Below are 24,566 nucleotides of genomic sequence, written 5' to 3' on the forward strand. Positions count from 1 at the left end.
TACTGTTACGGGTACATTCAGGCTTGGCCAGTACTGTTTATACAAAATCTGTACAATGTATACAAAATGCATTGTGTCCTTTTGAACTTATTCTGACGATGCATGATCAGTTGTAACTGATCATCGCTGTGTGTGTGTGTGTTTCTAATGAACATCAAATGTTGAAGGTTCTATTTTCTTAATTCTACCCTGAGCTTCAAAATGCAGTGATTACTCATATCTATAATTACCAGAACCTCCGTGTGTGTGTGCTCTTGTTGAAGCACAGGACTGATAAGTTTAATTGGCAGGCTAATCACTTTAACAAAGTACGACTAATAACTGACTGGGGTAACCCACACACACTCTTCAGTGTGTGCGTGCGTGTCATGTCTCATCATGGAAAATGCACAATTAAACACCGACGTCAATGAATCACATAAAGCTTTTTATTGAGTTATCTCGTCACAAAACAAGTTATGGGTGAAAAAGGTATCTTTAAGTTTCTACAAGGCTCTTTATAAACTCTGTTTTCATCTCTGGCTGTGGGTAGACATGCTAGCAGGACAGTGACTGCATCACAACGCTGAGTACAAACACGCCACTTCTTAACAATACATTCACACACAGGCTCCAAAACGTACTACACCATCACCAGAACCTAGTCTCATATATGTACCACTGATCTACTGTATGTGTTTCTAGAAACTCTAGAACCTAATGTATGTACAACACTCCATCCAACACATACACACTGAAATATACACAAATCCCTTATTAAAACCTTGTTCAATGGTTGAGCGTGCTACACGTGTGTTTATCTTTGAAAGAAAACACATGTAGTACTCTCATATATTCCATCATATAAAAGCATTAACATTGGACAACTGAGGATAAGTTGAGATGTATGGCATGTATCAATATTAGCCAGGTGGATAATCTCTCACATTAGACAATGCTTATACGGAATATAAAATATAACATTGTAGACCATGTAACATGCACAAAACTGCACTTAGAGTATTCATATCAGGCGGTGATAAATATTGGATAAATACTGACTGTTTCATCCATGAGATATTTACTGGCATTATGCATTCAATTAGATTGGATCATGAAAATCATTTTGTTTTTTTCAGGACATTTAGGAAAGTCATTTAGCTGACTGATCTGTCTGAGACATAGCTCCCTGGTGAGGGAACAGAGAGTTAAGCTAGTACTAAACCCTGAACAACGGGAAGCAGATCAAACAACACACTTCAATTTCCATTTTAAAGTCCTATTTCCCTATTTTCCCCCTCCTGCCTCTTTCCCTCTCTCTTTTTATCTTTTATTCACTTTCCCTGAAATGTTCCTCTTTTCCCCCACTCCCTCCTCTCCCCGCTCCCCCTCATCTCTTACACCTCGCTGTGTGCTGCTCTTCAGGACTGAATCTGTGTGATGTGTTAAGTGGTTCTGACCCTGTTCCTGGTCACAGGGGATGGTTCAATTCCTTGTTTTATCAGGGTCCCCCTCGCACCACCCTTAATTGCTGATAGTTAATTACTTCCTCTGTTTGGAACCAATTAGTGTAACACACACACACATTAGTGTACACACACGGTAGCATGCTCACACTCACACATGCGTACAGACACCGGGATTCCAGCAAAAACTCCCTGGCAACAGCAGCAGGTATACCTTGTTATCAGCAGCAGTAGGTTTACCTTGATATCAGAGTTACGAGGATTGCCAAATGATCCATTAAGTCATTTCATTTTTGTTTGCAGGAGCACATTAACAGGAGGGCAGGACAGGAAGGGTGGAGGGGAGGAGAAAGGAAATAAGGAAAAACTAAACAGAGCGGTGGAGACATGAACAAATTGAACAAAGGAAATGCAGAAGAGGAGAGCAGGTCATTGGTTGAGGTGGATAGTAAGATGTATTTGGAACAAGGATAGTATGAGGGAAAGACAAGTATCATTCAGTTAGTTCTGCCTAATCTGTTTATCTTGTTTGTGATGTAACCTGCCATTCATACTTCCATGCTGTCTGTCTTGGGTGTCTTGGAGATCCAGAGCGTTGATTGGTGATTAATGCTGGTTTTGGTCCGTGGTTTGCTTTATCAAATAAAAACAATGGAAACAGAATGAACAATAGTAGAACAAAACTAAATTAGAACAGTAGAACCACAGATGAATCGTAAAACAAAACTGTCTGTACGTGTGTGTGTGTGTTAAACACTAGAGCTGTTGCTCACACAAACACTTCTGTACCAGCCATACCCAGCGATAAAACTCTGGATTTTTGCTTACTCATAACTCCTCATATCTCAGATTTCCTCAGATCGCGTTTGTCGTGTAAGTTCAAGTGTGTCGCCTGTTGTAAAGGGAAGACCTCGCACGTGCTAGGGTCATGGCTAGAAGGGCCATGACCCTAGCGTCAAATCAGATTAACATCAGATTTGACTTTTTGTAGCAGGTTAGAAACATTTACGGAGCAGGTTAGAATAATTAATGAAGCAGGTTAGGAGAATTAATGTCGCAGGTTAGGAGAATTAATGTAGCAGGTTAGGAGAATAAATGTAGCAGGTTAGGAGAATAAACGTAGCAGGTTAGGAGAATAAACGTAGCAGGTTAGGAGAATTAACGTAGCAGGTTAGCAGGTTAGGTTAGGAGAATAAACGTAGCAGGTTAGGAGAATAAACGTTAGGAGCAGGTTAGGAGAATTAACGTAGCAGGTTAGGAGAGCAGGTTAGGAGAATAAACGTAGCAGGTTAGGAGAATTAACGTTGCAGGTTAGGAGAATTAACGTAGCAGGTTAGGAGAATTAAGTAGCAGGTTAGGAGAAGAGCAGGTTAGGAGAATAAACGTAGCAGGTTAGGAGAATTAACGTTGCAGGTTAGGAGAATTAACGTAGCAGGTTAGGAGAATTAATGTAGCAGGTTAGGAGAATAAACGTAGCAGGTTAGGAGAATAAACGTAGCAGGTTAGGAGAATTAACGTTGCAGGTTAGGAGAATTAACGTAGCAGGTTAGGAGAATTAATAGCAGGTTAGGAGAATTAGCAGGTTAGAGAATTTAGCAGGTTAGGAGAATTAACGTAGCAGGTTAGGAGAATTAACATAGCAGGTTAGGAGAATTAACATAGCAGGTTAGGAGAATTAACATAGCAGGTTAGGAGAATTAACATAGCAGGTTAGGAGAATTAACATAGCAGGTTAGGAGAATTAACATAGCAGGTTAGGAGAATTAACATAACAGGTTAGGAGAATTAACATAGCAGGTTAGGAGAATTAACATAACAGGTTAGGAGAATTAACATAGCAGGTTAGGAGAATTAACATAGCAGGTTAGGAGAATTAACGTAGCAGGTTAGGAGAATTAGATTAAATGCAAAACATTTCAACTTTTGACTTGATCCCTTCTAGCCGCGTTGGGGCTTTGGGAGCGTTTCAGGAAGAATTCTACTGCGGCGGGCAGGAGTCAGAGGCGTGATTAACTGGTCTCTGTCTGTAGATTCCCTCTCAGTTCCCCAGCTAGAAATATGTTAAAAACCAGTGGTGGAAAAAGTACCCAATTGTCATATTTGAGTAAAAGTAAAGATACCTTAAAAGGAAATGACTCAAGTAAAAGTGAAAGTCACCCAGTAAAATACTACTTGAGTAAAATTCTAAAAGTATTTGGTTTTAAATATACTTAAGTATCAAATGTAAATGTTATTGCTAAAATATACATAAGTATCAAAAGTAAAAGTATAAATCAATTCAAATTCCTTATATTAAGCAAACCAGACAGCACAATTTTCTTGATTTAATTTACGGATAGCCAGAGGCACACTCCAACACTCAGACATTAATTTACAAATGAAGAATTGTGTTTAATGAGCATTTGTGTTTAATGAGTCCACAAGATCAGTGGCAGTAGGGATGACCAAGGAAGTTCTCTTGATAAGTGTGTCAATTAGACAATTGTCCTGTCCATCTAAGCAAGTACTTTTGGGTGTAAAAAAAATTTTACATTTGGATGTAGTGAAGTAAAAAATAAAGTTGGCAAAAATATAAATAGTAAAGTACAGATACCCCCAAAAATGACTGAAGTAGTTCTTTCAAGTATTTTTGAAAAAAAAGTACTTTACACCACTTTTAAATACACATCAAATCAGACGGACAGCGATATTAAACTGGATAAATAATAAAAAACTAAGTTGCTGCCCAATCAAGGCAGAGGAGAGCTGGGAGTGTCTATATAGGAGATGTAAAGTCACAGTAGCGGGGTAGGGAGGTTGGTTGGCATTATACAATGTGCTGGAGTTGCACTTTGGTTATTGTAGGAACACCATCGACGGGCCCATCTATCGACCCAGTAATCATAGACTTTGTTACCCTATCTGTTGCCAGAGTAGGGTAACACACACACACACATCGCCTACACACAATCACAATAATAATTAATGACAGAGGGCTGAGCCAGTGGCCAGGGCTGTTATGCTAAATGACTCTTTGCTAACAAGGCGTCCTTGTGTTATGCCAGTGATTATGACTGAGTAAGCACTGTTCTTACCAAACAATTACAGCCCAGACCCATCCATCACAGCACAGGGATGGGGGGACTGGACCCATCCATTAGTGGATGAACAGGGGGGGTGGGGTTCAGAGATTGAGCTGTTTCTCTGATTAATTTTGAGTATGCCAATTCAAGGAATTTAAAAAAGAGAGTTGATGGGAGTGTAAGTGTGATTGAAAATGAGAGAAAGAGGAGTATACAGTATAAGAGAATATTATACGATTGGTTTGTATGAGGATCATAGATGGATATTTTAGTGAAGTTGTTATCAGTAAGGCAGAACTGGGGACTCCGGGACTTAGTGTGTTCAGTTGTGTTGTAAACATAGGGAGTTGTAGTTTTTGTTGTTGGAGTGGTATGTCGTGTCTCACCTCTTACTAAACATCTGGAAACAGCAAGTCCCAGAAGCCACCAGGATGAGCAGCAGCAGAGGGATGGTGGGGATGATTACATAAACCAGCAGCATACCTGCAGAAGGAGGAAAGAGCAGAGATGGAGCTCCAGAGAGGCTATTTCAGTAATTACACTCTATTTAAACACTGTCTTCCATTCCATATCATCACTACACCACGTCCCACTTTCTGGTGTCCTGCCATACCATTTAATTGTCTCACCTCCCTCTGTCTCACCTCCACCTCTCACCTGAGGATCCAGCTATGACTACATGTGGGGCGTCGTCCTCACTTGGTCCGGATTGTTTGACCTCATCTGCCTGCACCACCGCCACATCTGGGACTGACACACAAAGATACTAAATCAAAAAGAGATATACTAACTGATACCCTCATGCAGTCAACCATGCTGACCTCCAGGAGTGGGGCTGATGTGGCCAGGCTATGCCCCAGTGTGTGCCTCCTCACCTGGGTCACGAGCTCCAGGCCTGTCCCCCTGCTCCTTCCCCAGACGGCTCTCTGGATCAACATCAGAATCAGAAAAAACTTGATTAAACAAAACTGATATGCATTTCTGTTTGTGTAATGTTTTACCAGGCTAAAACACAATTGGATATCACAAAATTGGGAGAAAAAAATAAATACATCATAATAATAATAAAAAAATATATATATAACAACCTTTTAAAAGGGAAATGTATAGAACACTCCACAAAACACACAGAACTCATCTCATCTGCCGTGACATTTGCGTACCTGTGTGATGCTGCGTACTGTGATGCTGCGTACCTGTGTGATGCTGTGTACCTGTGTGATGCTGCGTACCTGGTTCGTACTTGCAGATGAAGTTGTGCTTCATGTTGCACCTGTCATCATTCCACTGGTACATGTAGGCCCCGCCCAGCCCGTGGAGCGCTGTAGGCTGGTGGTACATCACTACACACGCCTCCCCTCCACACGACGGCTCGTCAAAATACCAGTTCCTAACACACACAATCACACACAATAAACACATATTCAAATTAAAACACAGACATACACAAAAGCCTCACCAAAGTAACAGTTGCTGTGTGAAACATACACACCTGAATTGGGACACACTCCCATCGGTCCAGAGGTAGAGGTCAGGACAGGAGGCGAAGCCGCCGTTTTCCTGTGTGTGTTCTCCTTCTGTCCTCATCAGCCCGATCCAGAAATCACCGTCTGCTATTCCTCCATTACCGGTACCTGCTCCTTCCCCCGTTTCTGTCCCTGCTCCTGTTGAGGAGGTCCGAAGCTCCTGTAAGAAATAATATATATATATATATATTGTAAGTATATTATAAGTAAATAAGAAATATATTAACAAGTTCATGATTGGAGCACTTTGAGGTGGTGTTTTTGGTGTTGTTGTTTGTACTGTCACACACACTAGCGCAAACGCACACACACTGACCTGTAGCAGGTGTTCTATGTGTCTCTGCTCCGCAGCACTCTCTACACTCAGCAACGACCCTCCGTCCATCTCACATGCCTTTCTGGCCTCGCTGAATGCAATCCGGCTGGTCATTTCCCGGAAGTAGGCGATCTTATAGCATGGATGCTCCTCCCCTCCCTGACACACCGTCTGACCTGGAGGCAAATGAGATCATCAATCTATCCATTGATTGCATGTAGGGCTCGCACAATTACCTTCTAACCATGTAACCGACGGTTATGGATGAAGATCGGAATGCCCCCCCCCCCCTCCCTGCATTAGCAGCACACATAGAAATAGAATGAATAGAAGGGTCTTGGAACCTCTGGCTAATTGACTGGTAAAATCATGGGTACACTCGAAATTGCTGCCTGGTATTGTGATGCAAAAATGTTCATGGGAATGTTATAGGGCTGTGAAGGTCATGAAACTTTGTTAGCCGGTGATTGTCAAGCAATTAACTGCCGGTCTCAAGGTAATTGACATAAATACCTTTTCACCTCCTTACTTCCATGCCTACAATCCTACAAGCCACTGATGCAGACCGTTGGAACATCTACATTTAAAAAAATATATATATAATAAATCCATTTAAAATAGCCTACACCATCACAATAAATCCATGACTTATTTTAGACAGGTCTAAAAAAATATGACATGAAGAAAATGTAGTCTATTTCAGATTAACAGAATAGCATACTCTGAGTTGTCCTTATGTTAGGCCCTGATCTGGCTATGCCATATGGCTGTGGGCGACACTAGTTCATTTAGTAAACAAGATTTGCTTAGAATTCCGTGGCATTATTTTATATTATTTTATAGTACGAAGAATACAATAGCTGAATAAAATAAAAATAATATTTTCTCCAAAGGATTTGAGGGAATGCACACCTGCGGCTATTCTTTGTGGAGCGGTTTAAAAAGAAACAGGTCCTCCTATCTGCTTAATTTAGAGTTACGCTGGGCTATATGTTTAGATTTTAATACATTCTAAGGCTGCATGATGTGACTCTAATGATGATTTGAAAAAAGTTGCATGAAAGGCATGAGCTTTGCTTTGTTTTTTTGTGCAGCCTGTACACACTTCATCAGTCTCTCATTCACATTTAGACAAACACTTGATAATGCCTTGAATTTTCTGGCGGCATCCCCTTTGCTTGGCTGTAATGCCCCCTAAAAAAATATATGCCTTTTGCGGCCAGTGGCCATTGTGCCCTTGGGCCAAATCGAATAATTATAATTCCCTTCTCCCGTCTGGGTGCTCCGAAGCAGCTCTCACTCACATGGCTGTCTGAGATATATCAATTCTTATTAGCCAATGCCCATCACATGATAGGGTCCTTCTCACGGGCTACAAGTGAAGACGCACGTGTGCGTTTTTGGCCAATTCCAAGGCGCATATTGAAGATATTGTCCACATTTCCTTTGTCAGCCAACAAGATGAGTAGGCCTAACAGACAGCAAAAGCATTAGCCTATGTCAATCTACTATCCACCGTAGTACAAAGAGTTGACCTATTCTATTCTGTGCGATAAATAAATATTCCAAGCATAGTCTGGGACAGTTGTGGGATGGGATAGATCCCAAATGAATACAATCACTAGCATCAAAAAAATATTTTAAAAGCAATGAGGCTGATGCAACGGATCAGAACTATTAGCTTAAAATGTTCATAAACTATTAGGCTATTTCTTCACATTATAAGTGCAGCAATGCGCATACAGGAAAGCTCAAATGTTCCAAAATGCAATCAATTAGCGAGAAAGCACAAATCTCAAAAGTGACCACAATGCGATTATGCATGTAAGGCTTTTATTATAAAGGTGTATTTTTATGGTGAAAATGATCTTCCCCAAACTTGAAACTCGCGCCCCTTGTAACGCGGATTAATGTGCTTAATTTTAAGAATTTGTTTGGCCACTTTAGTTGTGATACAAAACTTTTCAAAACATATAGGCCTGGCCTCCTGGGTGACGCCCGTTCTAAGGCACTGCATCGCAGTGCTGTCACGTTCTGACCTTTATTTCCTTTGTTTTGTCATTATTTAGTATGGTCAGGGCGTGAGTTGGGGTGGGCAGTCTATGTTTGTTTTTCTATGATTTGGGTATTTCTATGTTTCGGCCTAGTATGGTTCTCAATCAGAGGCAGGTGTCATTAGTAGTCTCTGATTGAGAATCATACTTAGGTAGCCTGGGTTTCACTGTGTGTTTGTGGGTGATTGTTCCTGTCTCTGTGTTTGCACCAGATAGGGCTGTTTTTTTTCACATTTATTGTTTTTGTTAGTTTATTCATGTATAGTGTCTTTATAAATTAAAACATGAATAACCACCATGCTGCGTTTTGGTCCGCCTCTCCTTCAAGTAAAGAAAACCGTTACAGAATCACCCACCACAACAGGACCAAGCGGCGTGGTAACGGGCAGCAGCAGGAGCAGCGCGATAAAAACTTCTGGACTTGGGAAGAAATCCTCGATGGGAGAGGACCCTGGGCAAAACCAGGGGAGTGTCGCCGTCCCAAGGTGCAGCAGGAGAAGAGGCAGCAGGAGCAGCGCGAGGAGGTATGGACATGGGAGGACGAACTGGACGGAAAGGGACCCTGGGCACAGCCAGGAGAATATCACCGCCCCAAAGAAGAGCTGGAGGCGGCAAAGGCGGAGAGGCGCTGGTATGAGGAGGCAGCGCGGCGGCGTGGATGGAAGCCCGAGAGTCAGCCCCAAAAATTTCTTGGGGGAGGCACACAGGAAGTGTGGCGAAGCCAGGTAGGAGACCTGCGCCAACTTCCTGTGCTTACCGGGGGGCGAGAGAGACCGGGCAGGCACCGTGTTATGCGGTGGAGCGCACGGTGTCCCCAGTGCGGGTGCATAGCCCGGTGCGGTACATACCAGCTCCGCGTATCGGCCGGGCTAGAGTGAGCATCGAGCCAAGTGCCATGAAGCCGGCTCTACGCATCTGGTCCCCAGTACGTCTCCTTGGGCCGGCTTATATGGCACCAGCCTTGCGCACGGTGTCCCCGGTTCGCCTGCATAGCCCAGTGCGGGATATTCCACCTCGCCGCACTGGCAGGGCGACCGGGAGCATTCAACCGGGTAAGGTTGGGCAGGCTCGGTGCTCAAGAGCTCCAGTGCGCCTGCACGGTCCGGTCTATCCGGTACCACCTCCACGCACCAGCCCTCCAGTGGCAGCCCCCCGCACCAGGCTGTCTCTCCGTCTCATCCCTACAGGTGCTCCCGCCTGTCCAGCGCTGCCGGAGCCTTCCTCCTCTCCCGCGCTGCCGGAATCTCCCGCCTGTTTGGCACTGCCAGAGCTCCCGCCCCTCAGTCCAGAGGCGCTAGATCCCCTCATTCCAGAGGCGCCAGAGCTACTCAGTCCAGCGCTGCCAGAGCCTTCCGTCTCCAGCGTTGCCGGAGCTTCCCGTTTCACTGTGTGTTTGTTCCTGTCTCTGTGTTTGCACCAGATAGTGCTGTTTTTTTTCACATTTATTGTTTTTGTTAGTTTATTCATGTATAGTGTCTTTATAAATTAAAACAAGAATAACCACCACGCTGCGTTTTGGTCCGCCTCTCCTTCAAGTAAAGAAAACCATTACAAGTGCTAGCTGAGCCACCAGAGACTCTGGATTCGAGCCCAGGTTCTGTCGCAGCCGGCCGCGACCGGGAGGTCCATGGGGCGACGCAAAATTGGCCTAGCGTCGTCAAGGGTTAGGGAGGGTTTGGCCGGTAGGGATATCCATGTCTCATTGCACACTAGCGACTCCTGTGGCAGGCTGGGTGCAGTGCACGCTGACCAGTTGGCCAGGTGTACGGTGTTTCCTCCGACAAATTGGTGCGGCTGGCTTCCGGGTTGGATGTGCGCTGTGTTAAGAAGCAGTGTGTCTTGGTTGGGTTGTGTATTGGAGGACGCATGACTCTCGACCTTCATCTCTCCCGGTCCGTACGGGAGTTGTAGCGATGAGACAAGACAGTAACTACTAACAATTGGATGCCACGAAATTGGGGAGAAAAATGGGGTAAAACATTTTAAATATACAAACAAAACATATAGGCCTATGGGCTGAGGCGTGCAACTATGATTTGAAAAAGTTGGGGGGGGAAATGATGCACTGTTTCTTGCCTTACTGCACACAAACTGGGCATCATTCACAAGTGATCGGCTAATATTGTCACCCATCAGACTATTCTTGTTTTAATATATACTAAATAGTATAATATACTATATACACATATATTAAATAACATATGTGTGAAATTAGTTTTGATTTAGAATGGACCACTATCATGCACCGGTCTCAAAACGGGAAGGGGGAAAAATACATGTCATATAAGCATTTAAATAGTGAATTGAGGATGCTTTTTCCGTGGTTTATTTTCATTTCAGCCAGGTATATGCAGAGTGATTAGAAGGATAATAGAGTGCTGAGTACCAGGCAGTTAGCAAGTTTGATAGGTTATAAAAGACCTTCAGCAGCATCACAGCTTGGAGAAGCCAAATTACCGTGACTAAACGGTCACATGGAATTTGACTTCCGTCATGACTCATGACCGCCGGTGTGGTGGTAATACTCTCACCGCAACAGCCCTAGAATGTTCATTCAGATGATGTTAACGTATGTGGCACAGGCCATAGACTGTCTTTTTTTGTAATGTTACTTGAGTTGAATCAACAAATCACAGCACATATTGATGGGTACACTTCCTGCTTTTTCTTCCTGCTTTTACTTCCTACTCTGCTCAACGCAATGGCCACCAGTCCAGTCACTATGCCATCACTGACTCGAATGGGGATGCCCGTTCCATTCCTTCTATTCCTATGGCAGCACATGCAGTCAGGAGTTGGAGGAGAGACGAAAATGTGCGTCTTCAAAAAAGAAGTATATTCAAACGATTATTACGGTGACCGAGGTCACTTGGCTGGCCAATTACCGTCATACTAAATTCCATCACCGTCATCGCCCTAATTGTAAGTAGACAATTTACACAAGGGTTGATTAATTAATCAATGAACAATTATGTCAAATATATCTGTGTCAGTTGTATGCAATAGGAGTCAATTTAAGCATCTACTGTATGCCGGTAATCTAACGTGGACAGACTACGTAACATATATGGTAGTAATTTACGTGAGATTTTCAGTTCAGTATGCCAGTAATACAGCCAATGCCATCAAGTAATGGTTCCACCACCATTTCAAAAACAAGTTACTTCCTTGTTCTCTACTCATTCCTGTGGCCGTGGCTGTGTTTTGTCTTTTCCTCCCTCCATCTATCTGACAAACCATCCATCATCTAATCAGTGATCAGTAAATCCACCATACTACCGTATCTACACACAATCAGCCCCTCCGCCGGTCAGTACATCCATCAACCAGTCCACAAATTAACCAACCCACCTGTCAATCAACCAGTCCACAAATCAACCAACCCACCTGTCAATCAACCACCTCACCAAACAACTGATTTATCAATCTATAAATCAGTTCATATTAGTGATAACTACACTTCAGTGACTCTCTGTTGATCTTAAGAAGTGGTTTGAAGGTCTTAAGGGAATGCAAACATCTCCATTGAACTTATCAGTTGTACACAATCCCTCGACCCCCTCCCACACACACACCCTTAACGACTCTTGGCTTCCCGCCAAAAGGATGTGGTCATCGCATTCGCATCCTCTCAGTCCCTTAGAATTTACCGTCAAACTTTCCTAGTGTGGTCAATATCCTCTGTCAATCAGGAAGTGACTCTAGCTAACTAACTGTAGTAACAGGGCTGCTGATCACACTGTAGGCTGTAGGCCCACTTCTAGAACAGCCTTGTTACCACTCACAAACAGACTTTTACTGGATGTGTTCACACACTGATATGACATTTACAGTAAGCAGCAGTCATGCTGTACTGTACTTATACACAAACACAGAGTAGACACACCCACAAACAGAGTAGACACGTGTACTTTCACAAGTATGCACGCACACAGGTACACACATACACACAAATATAATCTCACACATGCAGCACACAATATCCAGCATCATAAAGCTGTGCTCTATGATGGCAGTTAAGTAGGTGAAAAGTGGAGGATCTGGCCAAGATTCTGGACTGACTCATAAAAACCATGTGTGCGTGTACACGAATGCGTGTGTGTGTGTGTGTGTGAGTGTGATGCATGCATGCATGTGTGCATCAGTGAATAATACCAGTGATTAATACACATGCAGTTAAAGAGGCCTAATAATAACATTAGCAGTGTGGCCAGGAGGTACTTTAAATGATTGGCTGCCTGGTCTAGATCAGATCTGCACTATCATCACTTTGGAACCCAGTAATGGTACCGGGGCGCACAGACGACCAACAGACTCAGCATTTTCACCTCCTTTCTCTCTTTCTTCCTCTCTTCGTTCATTCCCTCCATCCATCCTGCCTCATCTTCCTGTTCTGATACCTCAAAATTCTTCTTCTCAACCCAAAGCGTCATCATTTTCCTTTCTCCCTTTCTTTCTTCCTCTCTCGCTCTCTTTCCTTTATTCATTTGTTCCCTATATCCGGCCTCCTCTGCTCTGATTCCTCAGATCCACATTTTCATCCGTTCTTCACTTTCTTTTCCTCTAACAGCCTCCTCTTCCTTCTCCTTCACCCCTTCCTTTTCCTTCACCTCCTCCTTCACCTCCTCCTTCACCCCTTCCTTCAGCTCCTCCTTCACCTCCTCCTTCACCCCTTCCTTCAGCTCCTCCTTCACCTCTTCCTTCACCTCTTCCTTCACCCGCCTTCACCTCTTCCTTTACCTGCCTTAACCTCTTCCTGTTTCTCTCCTTCATCCCCCATCCCCTTTTCATCCTCTGCACTTTCCCTATCTTGGAACATCAACCCCTCTCTCTCACTGATTCTCCCTCTGTCACTTTGTCCTCTCCCTCCTCTGTGCCACTTGTTCAGTTTATTTAGACTAAATCACATAGTAAGGACATTTTAGGTTAAAGAGGGGCATATCTCACCACTAATGAAATAAAAGTTGTCCACTCTTCCCTCACTCTCTCCATCTGTCATCTGTCCGACTATAAGACTCTCTCTCCGCTCTCTCTCTACAGTATGTAACAGATTTGAATGCAAACATATTAAGTCAGCTGCCTGCCCTATGACACTGACGGCCCTGACACATGTAGAATAGCAGTCTGATGTAAATCATAGATATTCCTACATTTAGTCACAGAGGGAAGGAACAGTAAATAGACTCAATCTTTACAGTCAATAAAACCAATAAATCCAGTTTCCAGGGTAAACAAACTCTAACAGGCTCACACACATTCATACACATGTATGAAAGCAAGCACATGCACACATGTGACACACCTCATCATCTGTAACTGTAGCAATGCAATAAAAGCTAAACTGAAGCAGTTAACATGTAATTACATTTTTGACATGAAGGAATAGAAGACATGATTCCATGTGGAGAAAATGTTGTTGTTGTTTTGCCTCAGATAACCTAATCTTATAGATTAATTTACATTTTCCAATCCTAACAAAATTCACAAATGTCCATCTAATTTTAATGATGATGATGGTGGTGGTGGTTATGATGATGATGATGAGCCATAGGCCTATAACTCTATAACCTATAACAAAAGGTAACATTTTACTGGTAGTTTACGGTTGAGATTATTGTTTGATGAGAATGGTTAAGGAATTATTATTTGATTATTCTTATCTTGAAGATAACAAAAATACAACCAATATTCAAATGTTATTAATATATAACACTTATTTGTTTTATACGATCATTGAAAGTAGACCAATATGTGAAAAACTGACCGTAAAAGTTATCACATCATCAACTTACCACTGACAACTCTTGCGCCGTGACCGCTGGAGGCCATGACCATCACTCCGCATAGAACTCTCAGGATATTCTGATCCGCGCTCTTCTTCGATGATTTCATACTTGACAGAGAAAAAGAGCTTTGAAATAAAAATGGTATTGTAAAAATAAAAAAGCTCCTTCTCTCACATCAGAGTTCACCGGTCTACTGCCAGTTTGTTGACTGCGACTCTGCTCTCAGTCTCCGGTCTCTGCTGTTGTCATGGTTTCCACCCAAATTTCCGGTTTTTACTTTTCAGTGAGCAAGATGCTCTAATGGGATTCGTATCGGCACCCTCACGCGCTCGAGGACCGGAAAATGTTCTAAGAACGGGGGCTCGCCTCGTGCAGACAGCCCACCAGAGACAGTGAAACAGCGAAAGTGGCTCCCACAGGCGCGTTTATTGATCCCCCTCCCTTTCCTTCTCTCGTTGCTGAGTCCCTCTGCAACTGATCGACCACACACAGCTGTCACCTCGCGCCCCACCGACTTTTTAATTAGCCTCGTGACACGTGCCTCGCACCCCTCCCCAATCTATATGTGCAAAATCCATTGATAGCATGCTTGAGATTAGATGGAATATAATTGCATGAACACTTTAAGCAAATGCGTCAAACTATAAACTAATATTAGGATTAAGCCCCCCCCCCCATTTGAACTGTTAAATCCAATCAAAATAGATGGAAACTATCTCTAAACACCAGAGCCTTGAGAGAGTAATAAAATAAGAACGCATACTAATATGCCAGGCCAGAGACCAGAGCATGCCAGGCCTGAGACCAGAGCATGCCAGGCCAGAGCATGCCAGGCCTGAGACCAGAGGTAAATGGGTTGTTCCGTTAAATTAGTGCCTTTTATGTCCCTTTAATTAGAAATTGTGCACCAATATTGAATTTTAAAAGCCTGCATATTAAATGAATGATGCTTTAATATAGACCACATGGGTAATTATATAAATCAGATTTGTTTGTATATGAATAAATTCAGCATTTTGACATGTCCCTCAGTCATTCCTGTCACTTCTAGGAAGATTTCAACCCAACGTCTCCAGGTTTCCACCATCATTGTAAAACCCTAGTTATTTTGTTGCTTTGACAAAGTAATTTCTGAAGATTACTATTCATTTCATGTGATTAGTGATTAATTTACATGTGTCCTTCATTTTAAGGTGAACTCTGTTAAGGGATTTAATATAGTGAAACTATTGCATGTAAAATATATATTTTTAAAGAAACATTGAACATCTAATAGTCAAGTCATGGTGTAAAAGCAGGTGAGCTGGTTCTACTCTTCTTGACCATTTTCTGGTGTTTTGTGGTGGAGAACTGAGGGGTCGAGCATAACACACCAACCCTGTTACCCATAGATAGACTGATTAGAAATGTTTTAGCAATAAAACATTTTTGGTGACACTTGCATTCAACTGCCACTCCCTGTTGCGCACAACAAGCTTCCATTCCCTCTGTCACAAGGTGATTTATGGGCTGATTTAACAAGAAATCATCAACCCTGTTACAGTCAACTCTGTTACTTTATTTGGCTCTTAATAGGAACTTACTATACTTTCATTTTTTATTGATAACCTTGAGATGGGAAACATGTTTTTATTATGTTGAACGTGCTCTTTATGACAATGTTAAAATTGGGTGAAATCTAAAAAATGTTGGGACCAAGTCACACTTCTTAAAAGGCATCAAATTGGTAGAACGACCCAAATATCGAAATGATTTTCATATTGTTCTCCCACAATTTCATATAGTTATGATGATAGCCAATGACATTGTCTGGCAGACAGGCCCTCTCTCTCTGTGTTGTATTGATCTGGTCGCTATAGCGATATGGAGCCAGGCTGTTATGGTCCTCTGCTGTTAAACACGCAGTAATATGCATTGACACAAAATATGCTATTACTTAATTCACTGTTAGATATTGATCGCTTATGCTCCCCTCCCTACTCTCCTCCTCTCTCTATTCATCCCCCCTTCCTCCCCACCCTCCTCATCGGTAAATGTGTAAATGCAATTGGGGTTTTCTGGTCAGACGGGAGGTGTTCAATAACGACACTAAGATATTCTCTGACACATTATCAATAAAGTGGCCAGAGCATTATTACAGCTGCTGCTGCCATCATCATCATCAAGAGGCCAGATTAAACATGAACTGTCAGGAAATAAGAATAGATAAGAAAAAAAGAAAGAAAGCAGGAGAGGGTTTGTGAGAGAGGGAAACAGAGAGAGAAAAGGACAGAGAGCGAGGGATAGAGAAGAAAGGAAATGTGGGGTAATCATAAAAAAGACGGAGGATGGAGCTGAGTTTGAGTGCCATCGGGCAGAGGAAAGGGCCAGCTTGCAGAAAAGTGAGTAGGGCAGTAACTGGGGCAGCTGAATCGGGTCCTGCTGAGGCGGCAGTCTGAATGGACACGGGCAGGGGCCAATCCCAGAACATCATCATCACTAATGTCATCACTGTCCAGCTGCTCATCATCTTCCTCTTCATCATAGTAGTCATTCTGCTGTGAAAGCATGTGTGGACACACAGTACATGGGTCAGAAAAGGTCTCTCTCTCTCTCTCTCTCTCTCTCTCTCCCCTACTCTCTCCTCTCTCTCCTACTATTGTGTTTCAAGGTCCCCTTCACCAGGCCATAAAGAGATCGTATTTAAATGTACCATTTCAAGCCTTTTTAAGTAATTGTGTTTAAAAAGTGTCACTCTCTGTTAGGACAGTTTTATTGCCCCTAAACTCCAATCAGAGACTGTGACGGATCCACCAAATCTCGTTAGGTAAGAGGGGTAACATCTGGGGGTAGGCTGCACCCCTTCTAAAGAGCCCCCTTTGGGGTACACAGAGGCCTCGACCACCTGAGGGCGGTCTGAACTAATAACCGTTGGTATTGACCTCTTGAAAACAGAATGTACACATACACCACGACCGAGAGGAGATCAATTTGAGACAGATTTACTAAATGGGATATTACTGTATAGAAAGAAAACTAGTGCTTCTAAAAGGCACTTGGGATGAATAGGATACAATATCTTCAAAGATTATATATGGTATTGTTCAACTGGTATGGGGGTCCATTTAGCAATAGTTGATGCCTATACACTGTGTCTCGGTGACGAGCAATCAAAGAATTGCACAAGAATCAATGTATGAAATTGGAAATCAATACAAAAATGTACTCCAGCTCAGTTCTTTTTGACTGGAATTCTATTGAGTGAAATGTATTGATTTCCATGGCTGTCATGTTGAGGGTAGAAAAGAAAAAATATGCCATTCTTGCCTTACTATTGTATTTCAGGCAGTGGCCAATACCCCATATAATTGTTGCATTTACAAAGCACTTTAGATTGTAAAAAAAAGGGTGAGCCTTCACCCCTTATAGTTTGACTTATCACGAAACACCTATTTGATTGAACAGGGCCCTACTGTAAATGTGTCTGCTCTACACTACTTTGTCTTTATTGACAAGTGGCTTCTCAAGATGAATAGGCGCTACCTCCTCTATTTATCCACTCCATCCATCCATCCCTCCATCTCTTTTTTCCCCGAGAACGGAAGCAAAGGAAGCCTCTAAGCACTCACAAGGGAATCATCCAGAATGGCCTGCAATTCTGTCTGTGAAAAGTAACAGGGTGGGAGAAAGAAGAGAGCAGCGGTGCGTGGGTAAAGTAACTGGGGAACCCAAGCAAAAAAACTACAGTGCATTCGGAATGTAGTCAGAACCCTTCACTTTTCCCACATCTTGTTACATTACAGCCTTATTCTAAAATGGATTAAATCGTTTTTCTCTCTTATCAATACCACATAATGACATTCAGATAAGTGTTCAGACCCTTTACTTAGTACTTTTTGAAGCACCTTTGGCAGCGATTACAGCCTCATGTGTTCTTGGGTATGATGCTACAAACTTGGCACACCTGTATTTGGGGAGTTTCTCCCATTCTTCTCTGCAGATCTTCTCAAGCTCTGTCAGGTTGGATGAGGAGAGCCGGTGCACAGATATTTTCAGGTCTCTCTAGAGATGTTCGATCGGGTTCAAGTCCGGGCTCTGGCTGGGCCACTCAAGGACATTCAGAGACATGTCCCAAAGCCACTCCTGCATTGTCTTAGCTGTGTGCTTAGGGTCTTTATCTTGTTGGAAGGTGAACCTTCACCCTGGTTTGAGGTCCTGAGTGTTCTGGAGCAGGTTTCCATCAAGGATCTCTCTGTACTTTGCTCTGTTCATCTTTCCATCTACCCTGACTAGTCTTTAGGTGCCTTTTGGCAAACTCCAAGCAGGCTGTCATGTGCCTTTTACTGAGGAGTGGCTTCCGTCTGGCCATTCTGCCATAAAGGTCTGATTGGTGGAGTGCTGCATAGATAGTTGTCCTTCTGGAAGGTTCTCGCATCTCCACAGAGAAACTCTGGAGCTCTGTCAGTGACCTTCTCCCCCGATTGCTCAGTTTGGCCGGGCGGCCAGCTCTAGGAAGAGTCTTGGTGGTACCAAACTTCTTCCATTTCAGAATGATGGAGGCCATTGTGTTCTTGGGGACCTTCAATGCTGCAGACATTTTTTGGTACCATTCCCCAGATCTGTGCCTCGACACAATCCTGTCTTGGCTCTCTACAGACAATTCCTTCAACGTCATGGCTTGGTTTTTGCTCTGACATGCATTGTCAACTGTGGGACCTTATATCGACAGGTGTGTGCCTTTCCAAATCATGTCCAATCAATTGAATTCACCACAGATGGACTCCAATCAAGTTGTAGAAACATCTCCAGGATGATCAATGGAAACAAGATGCACCTGAGCTAAATGTCTAGTTTCATAGCAAAGGTTCTGAATACTTATGTAAATAAGGTATTTCTTTTCTAATACATTTGCAAACATTTCCAAAACCTGTTTTTGCTTTGTCATTATGGGGTATTGTGTGTAGATTGTTTAAGACATTTTTATATTTAATACATTTTAGAATAAGGCTGTAACCTAACAAAATGTGCAAAAGGTCAAGGGGTCTGAATACTTTCCGAATGCACTGTATAGGCCTAAGGCCGAGAAAATAAGAATACAAAGTGTCAGAATAAATTCATCCACACCTTTGTTTCATCACAAAACCGGAGAGCAACATCTGTCCGGTGAAGTCCACAGAGCATGGAACAAACAGTTACATGACCTACAGCATCGTCAAGCAAGTTCATGACTACTTAACATCGAATGATTTAGAACCACGGAGAGTTACCACAAGTTGCAAAGAAAACAGGAGCTGCCGCCACTATTCCAGCACTGTTTCAACTTCAACATTTCAACATCATCAAATCACATATGCTTCATCTAATACAGTGACAACTAAAATATAGCAAAAACAATTTAGTCCAATCAACATAAGCTAAATTTGATTTGGCTGTCTATGGTTCTAATTTTGTGTATGGGTGTGTGTGTGTCTGTGTGTACGCGTGCGTTCGTGCAAGTATAAAAAACATGTTGACTCACCGTACTACCATACTTGTTGAGAAACACCAATGCCATCCTCGCTAGCCTAACTTCCATTCACGGGCAACGTTAGCTAGTTAACATTGGCTTTATACATCTGTCTGCAAAATGTGTATGCATTTATGGTTGGATCAGAATAGTCGTTATAGTCATTGGCCAGTACGGATAATTAAGTAAAACCACAAGTCCAAATCCTTATCTCCATCCATGGGTAATTTAGGAAATGGACAATTATAGCTAGCTAGCTAGCCACCAGAGGACAACAACACAAAGAGATGAAACAATTCAAGTTGTTTCTGTCAATGACGTATTGCTGCGCCAGGACCATTCACAATTGACCGAACTCAGCTCAATGCTGATTGGATATTTAAAATAAAAAAATTTATCAAGGAAGGTCAAATGCCTTGCTGGCTTCATTCGCATTCAAAGCTACTGGCAGCAAAAATGTCATACTATTTTGACCAGACAGCATCAGATCGATGGCCTACACATACAGAAACAGAGGGCCGCTGTTTTCGCCTGGTCGGATGCTTTCGCCATTGAGACACATTCATCATTTTGCGAATTGAAGGAAAATTATGAAACACCGAGAGATAAAAGATCAAATCTTTCATACGTTTTGGTATTTTTTCCTTAATCCTTGACTGAACCCTCCTCTACCTCCCTTGACCCCTACACCTCCTCCTCAAAACCTCCTCCTTCTCCACCCCATGCTTCTCAAACCTTAACTGGACCCTCCTCTCACTCCCTTGACCCCTACTCCTCCTCCCCTTGTTCTCTTCTCTCCAACCTCTTCCACTGCATAACCCCCACCTCACCCCCTCACTCCCTCTAAAGATAAATGTTGCCCACCTTGGGGTAGGTGAGTGAGCGCTGCCTCTCTGCTGATTGGATTAAAGACTGGTCGTCGTGGTGATACAAGATGGAAGGAGCATTAGGAGGAAGTAACAGACATCCCATTAGACAGACATCAGACTACAGCTCACCCCCTCTGATCAATGGGTTACATCAACACTATTCTCTCTCTCTCTCATTAACAGTACTCCTGTGAGGGTTGTGACCCGTATCGTGTTCACATCATAACCTACTTACTGAGGTGTTGTTACTGCAAGTTCATATAGTGTTTCATAAGAGAATGTGATAACAGCTTTAAGTGTTCCATAATCAAAGTTTCACACATGGTAGTAAGGATGGATGGACTGTAGGAGTGAACAGGGCAGTAGCAGTGAGGGATGACTGGGTGTTTACAATACACACACACACACAAAGACACACAAAGAGTTAGATTAAACCTGACACTGGGTTAAAAGGAGTGAATTAGGATAAATCGTACATTGCAAGCTTTTGTATAAATAAGTGAAGGCGCCAGTCAGAAAGAGTCCAGTGAGCTAACAGGACAGAGAACATGAACAGTTAGAGTATAAATAACCACTAAATAGACAAATAGAAGAGAGAGACAAACAGAGAGAGAAACAGAGAGTGAGAAACAGATAGAGAGAGAGACAGAGAGAGCGAGAAACAGAGAGAGACAGAGTGAGAGAGAGACAGAGAGCGAGAAACAGAGAGAGCGAGAGAGACAGAGAGAGAGTGAGAGAGAGAGTCTTTAGTTAATGACCTGTACTCTTTACAACCCTTAAGAGACCCAATGGACCAAGGCCTCATCTAATCCTACTGATTCTCATCACGAAGAGGACAGACCACACACACACACACACACAGGCCCTTCTACGAAATGAGCCCCTTTTGCCTTCCTTTGATATTTGAAGAAGAAATTGTGCACCAATATTGGATTTTAAAAGCCTGTTATATTAAATGAAGTGTCCTTTAATATAGACCACATGAAACAATTAAATAAATCAGCTTTTTATATGGATAAAGAGCCAAAATTCAGCATTTTGACATGTCCCTCTCTGCACTCTCTGTGACTTCGCTGAAGATTTTAACCCACTTAACCCCACATTTCTCCAAGTTTACGCCATCATTGTAAAGCCCTAGTTATTGTTTTGCTTTGACAGTCATTTCTGAAGATAATCATTTTAGGGTCAATGCTGTAACGTGAAATGAACTCTTCCTTTTTAAATATTTCTTTCAAAAGATATATTGAACATCTGTGCAAAAGCAAGTGAGATGGTTCTACTCTTCTCTGCCATTTTCTGGTGTTTTGTGGTTGAAAACTGAACAGGTCGAGCATAACAGGTCAACCCTGTTACCCGTAGATAGACAAGCTAGAAATGTTTTAAGAATTTACATTTTTTGTGAAGCTTGCATTCAATTGACTCTCCCTGTTGTTCATAACAAGCTTCCATTCCCTCTGTCACAAGGGGATTTATGGCTGTAACAGGGTTGAAATCATCAACCCTGTTACAGTCAACTCTGTTACTTTATTTGCCTCTTAATAGGCACTTACTATATTATTATTTTTATTGAACCTCTTGTGATGGAAAATGTGTTTTGCTCGTCATGAACATTTGCTCGTTATGACAGAATGTAAAAAATTTGGTGAACAAAATATTTGTGTTTTTTTAAGTTACACTTCCCAAATGGGACTCCATTTCGTGGAACAACCCACACAAACACACACTCTCCAGCCATTCCTTCAAACGCAAATATACTCACACACACTTGTACCTGTTGTCGTCATCGTCCCCCCTCTCCCAGAGCAACTGGTTACTAGTATAATGTTCTATGGGGTGACATCAGCAGTTGAGGAGGTGTCACTGCAGAGCTAACGTAATCAGTGATTACGCCATAGGTCACAGGGTCAGGTCACCAGACCTATAAACACACACACCATCCCACTCGTCTTTTCCTCTATGCTATTATCTGTACCAAGAGGACAATAAAAGGGAGAAAAGAGAGGAAAGGAGGGAGAACAGAAGAAGAGAGACAACTCAATGTGGTTAGAGAATACATCTAGAGAGCCGAGATCGAGGGACTAAAGTAGACAATTGGAAAATAAAGAAGGAAAGGCAGGTAATAAGGGAAGGGACCAAACCAAAGTCAGAGAGAGATTGTTACTCCTACCATGCCTAAGTATATACTGTCTGGCCAGGGACAGGGGCGTATTTCTCCCCAAATTGCTCCATTTCCACAAATGGACTTGTATTGATTAGAAGGAATGCATCTCTTCAGAACTGCTAATCTGTTAGTGCCGTTCTCCCTCCGCCAGTCTCCACTTAAGGCTAATTACCCAGAAGCCAATACTGTGGCCGAGGGCGGTTAACTTCTCCCTCTCCGATTGGACAGTATAGCCTGGAGAGACAGAGAGAGAGAGCGAGAACTGAGGAGAGAGGGATAGTAGAGGTAAAAGAAGAGAGGAGGAGATAGAGAGGACTAGAGAAGTATAACCAGTCAAACTCAGACTGCAGCCAGGTCTGTTTATGTTTATAATGGTATTGTGCATTGTCTCAGAGAAGATAGACAAATGTTCACGGTAACTCTCCACAGTATCAGTCAGAGAGAGAGAAAGAAAGGAGAAAGGACAAAAACAAAACAGCAAAAGAGGCTAGATTCACCTGCTCTGAGAATGTTTCTCTCTCTTTCTTTCAATTCAATTCGCTTTATTGGCATGACGTAACAATGTACATATTGCCAAAGCTTACTTTGGATATTTACAATATGAAAATAATAAAAAATAATAATAATAATTCTCTCCCACTCGTTTGTGCTGCGCTGGCTCTTTAAAGGCCCAATGCAGCCATTTTTTAAATCTCAATATCAAATAATTTCTGGGTAACAATTAAGTACCTTAGAGGAATATATTTTTATTTAGAAAACAATTTCTCAAGCAGGAAGTTTGCTAGGACTGTCAAGGAGTGTTCTGAGCGAGGGACCTGCTTGGAGGGGCCTAATGGGACGGATATGTAACTTGAAAATTATATTGTCAATATTTATTTTTTTGGGGGGGGTGGGCTATTTACAGTGGTGTAAAGTACTTAAGTAAAAATAATTTAAGTCGTTTTTTTGGTGTCTGTACTTTACTATTTATATTTCTGACAAATTTAACTTCACTACATTCTTAAAGAAATAATGTACTTTTTACTCCATACATTTTCCCTGACACCCAAATGTGTTTGTTACATTTTGAATGCTTAGCAGGACAGGAAAATTGTCTAACTCACACTTATCAAGAGAACATTCCTGGTCATCCCTACTGCCTCTGATCTGACACACTAAACACATGCTTTGTTTGTAAATTGTGTCTGAGAGTTGGAGTGTGCCCCTGGCAATCTGTAAATAAAAATACATGTAAAAAAAAATGGTGCCATCTGGTTTGCTTAATATCAGGAATTTTTTAATAAGTAGGTATATTTTAGCAGTTACATATACTTTTGATATCTAAGTATATTTTAAACCAAATACTTTTAGACTTTTACTTAAGTACTATTTTACTGGGTGACTTTCTATTTTTACTTTTACTCAAGTATGACAATTGGGTACTTTTTCCACCACTGCCTATTTACCTATACTGCCCGGTGATGTCACTAGGCAAGCCTAAACTTGCTGTTTAGAAGGTACTGTGTAGATAGATTTTCAACCAGCAACTATCGGGAAATTACACTGATCACATGTTTTCACACTTTTACGGTGTTTGTTTCATCAGTTGTACAATATGATGCAAAACACAGGAAAACAGCATTGTCTTCACTGGGCCTTCGAACAAGTCTCTCTGGTCGTTGTGGTAGGATGCGGCCACTTTGGACAGTGCTCAAATGAAAAAGACATTTCCCTGTGGGCCCCTATTGCTCCAACAGCTCTCCCTGCAGCCTTAAGGCTCCCTCAGGATCACATTAATACATTTTTATACAGGCATAAAAAAAACTCCTGACTGCTCTTAGTAGCACAACCGCAGGTACTAAGAGGATAATGAATGGTGATGT

At 42.3% G+C, this 24,566-nt stretch overlaps 1 protein-coding gene across 2 annotated transcripts; it reads right to left on the reverse strand.

Annotated features, from left to right (window-relative positions):
* Window positions 1-412: 412 nt before the first annotated feature.
* Window positions 413-14,630, reverse strand: chodl (chondrolectin). 2 transcript variants are annotated; one of them, XM_064949899.1, is made up of 8 exons: window positions 14,196-14,630; window positions 6,350-6,525; window positions 6,000-6,193; window positions 5,740-5,897; window positions 5,383-5,433; window positions 5,165-5,257; window positions 4,894-4,990; window positions 413-2,078 (listed from the first exon to the last, which is right to left on the reverse strand). In XM_064949899.1, the coding sequence occupies exons 1-8, from the start codon at window positions 14,293-14,295 to the stop codon at window positions 1,994-1,996; spliced, it is 954 nt and encodes a 317-aa protein (XP_064805971.1). In that variant the 5' UTR covers window positions 14,296-14,630; the 3' UTR covers window positions 413-1,993. The 2 variants fall into 2 exon arrangements, with proteins under 2 accessions (XP_064805971.1, XP_064805972.1); XM_064949900.1 differs by lacking the exon at window positions 14,196-14,630 and adding an exon at window positions 13,351-13,424.
* Window positions 14,631-24,566: the final 9,936 nt, after the last annotated feature.

The sequence above is a fragment of the Oncorhynchus masou genome, chromosome 30, assembly GCF_036934945.1.
Source record: "Oncorhynchus masou masou isolate Uvic2021 chromosome 30, UVic_Omas_1.1, whole genome shotgun sequence".
Lineage (NCBI taxonomy): Eukaryota > Metazoa > Chordata > Actinopteri > Salmoniformes > Salmonidae > Oncorhynchus > Oncorhynchus masou.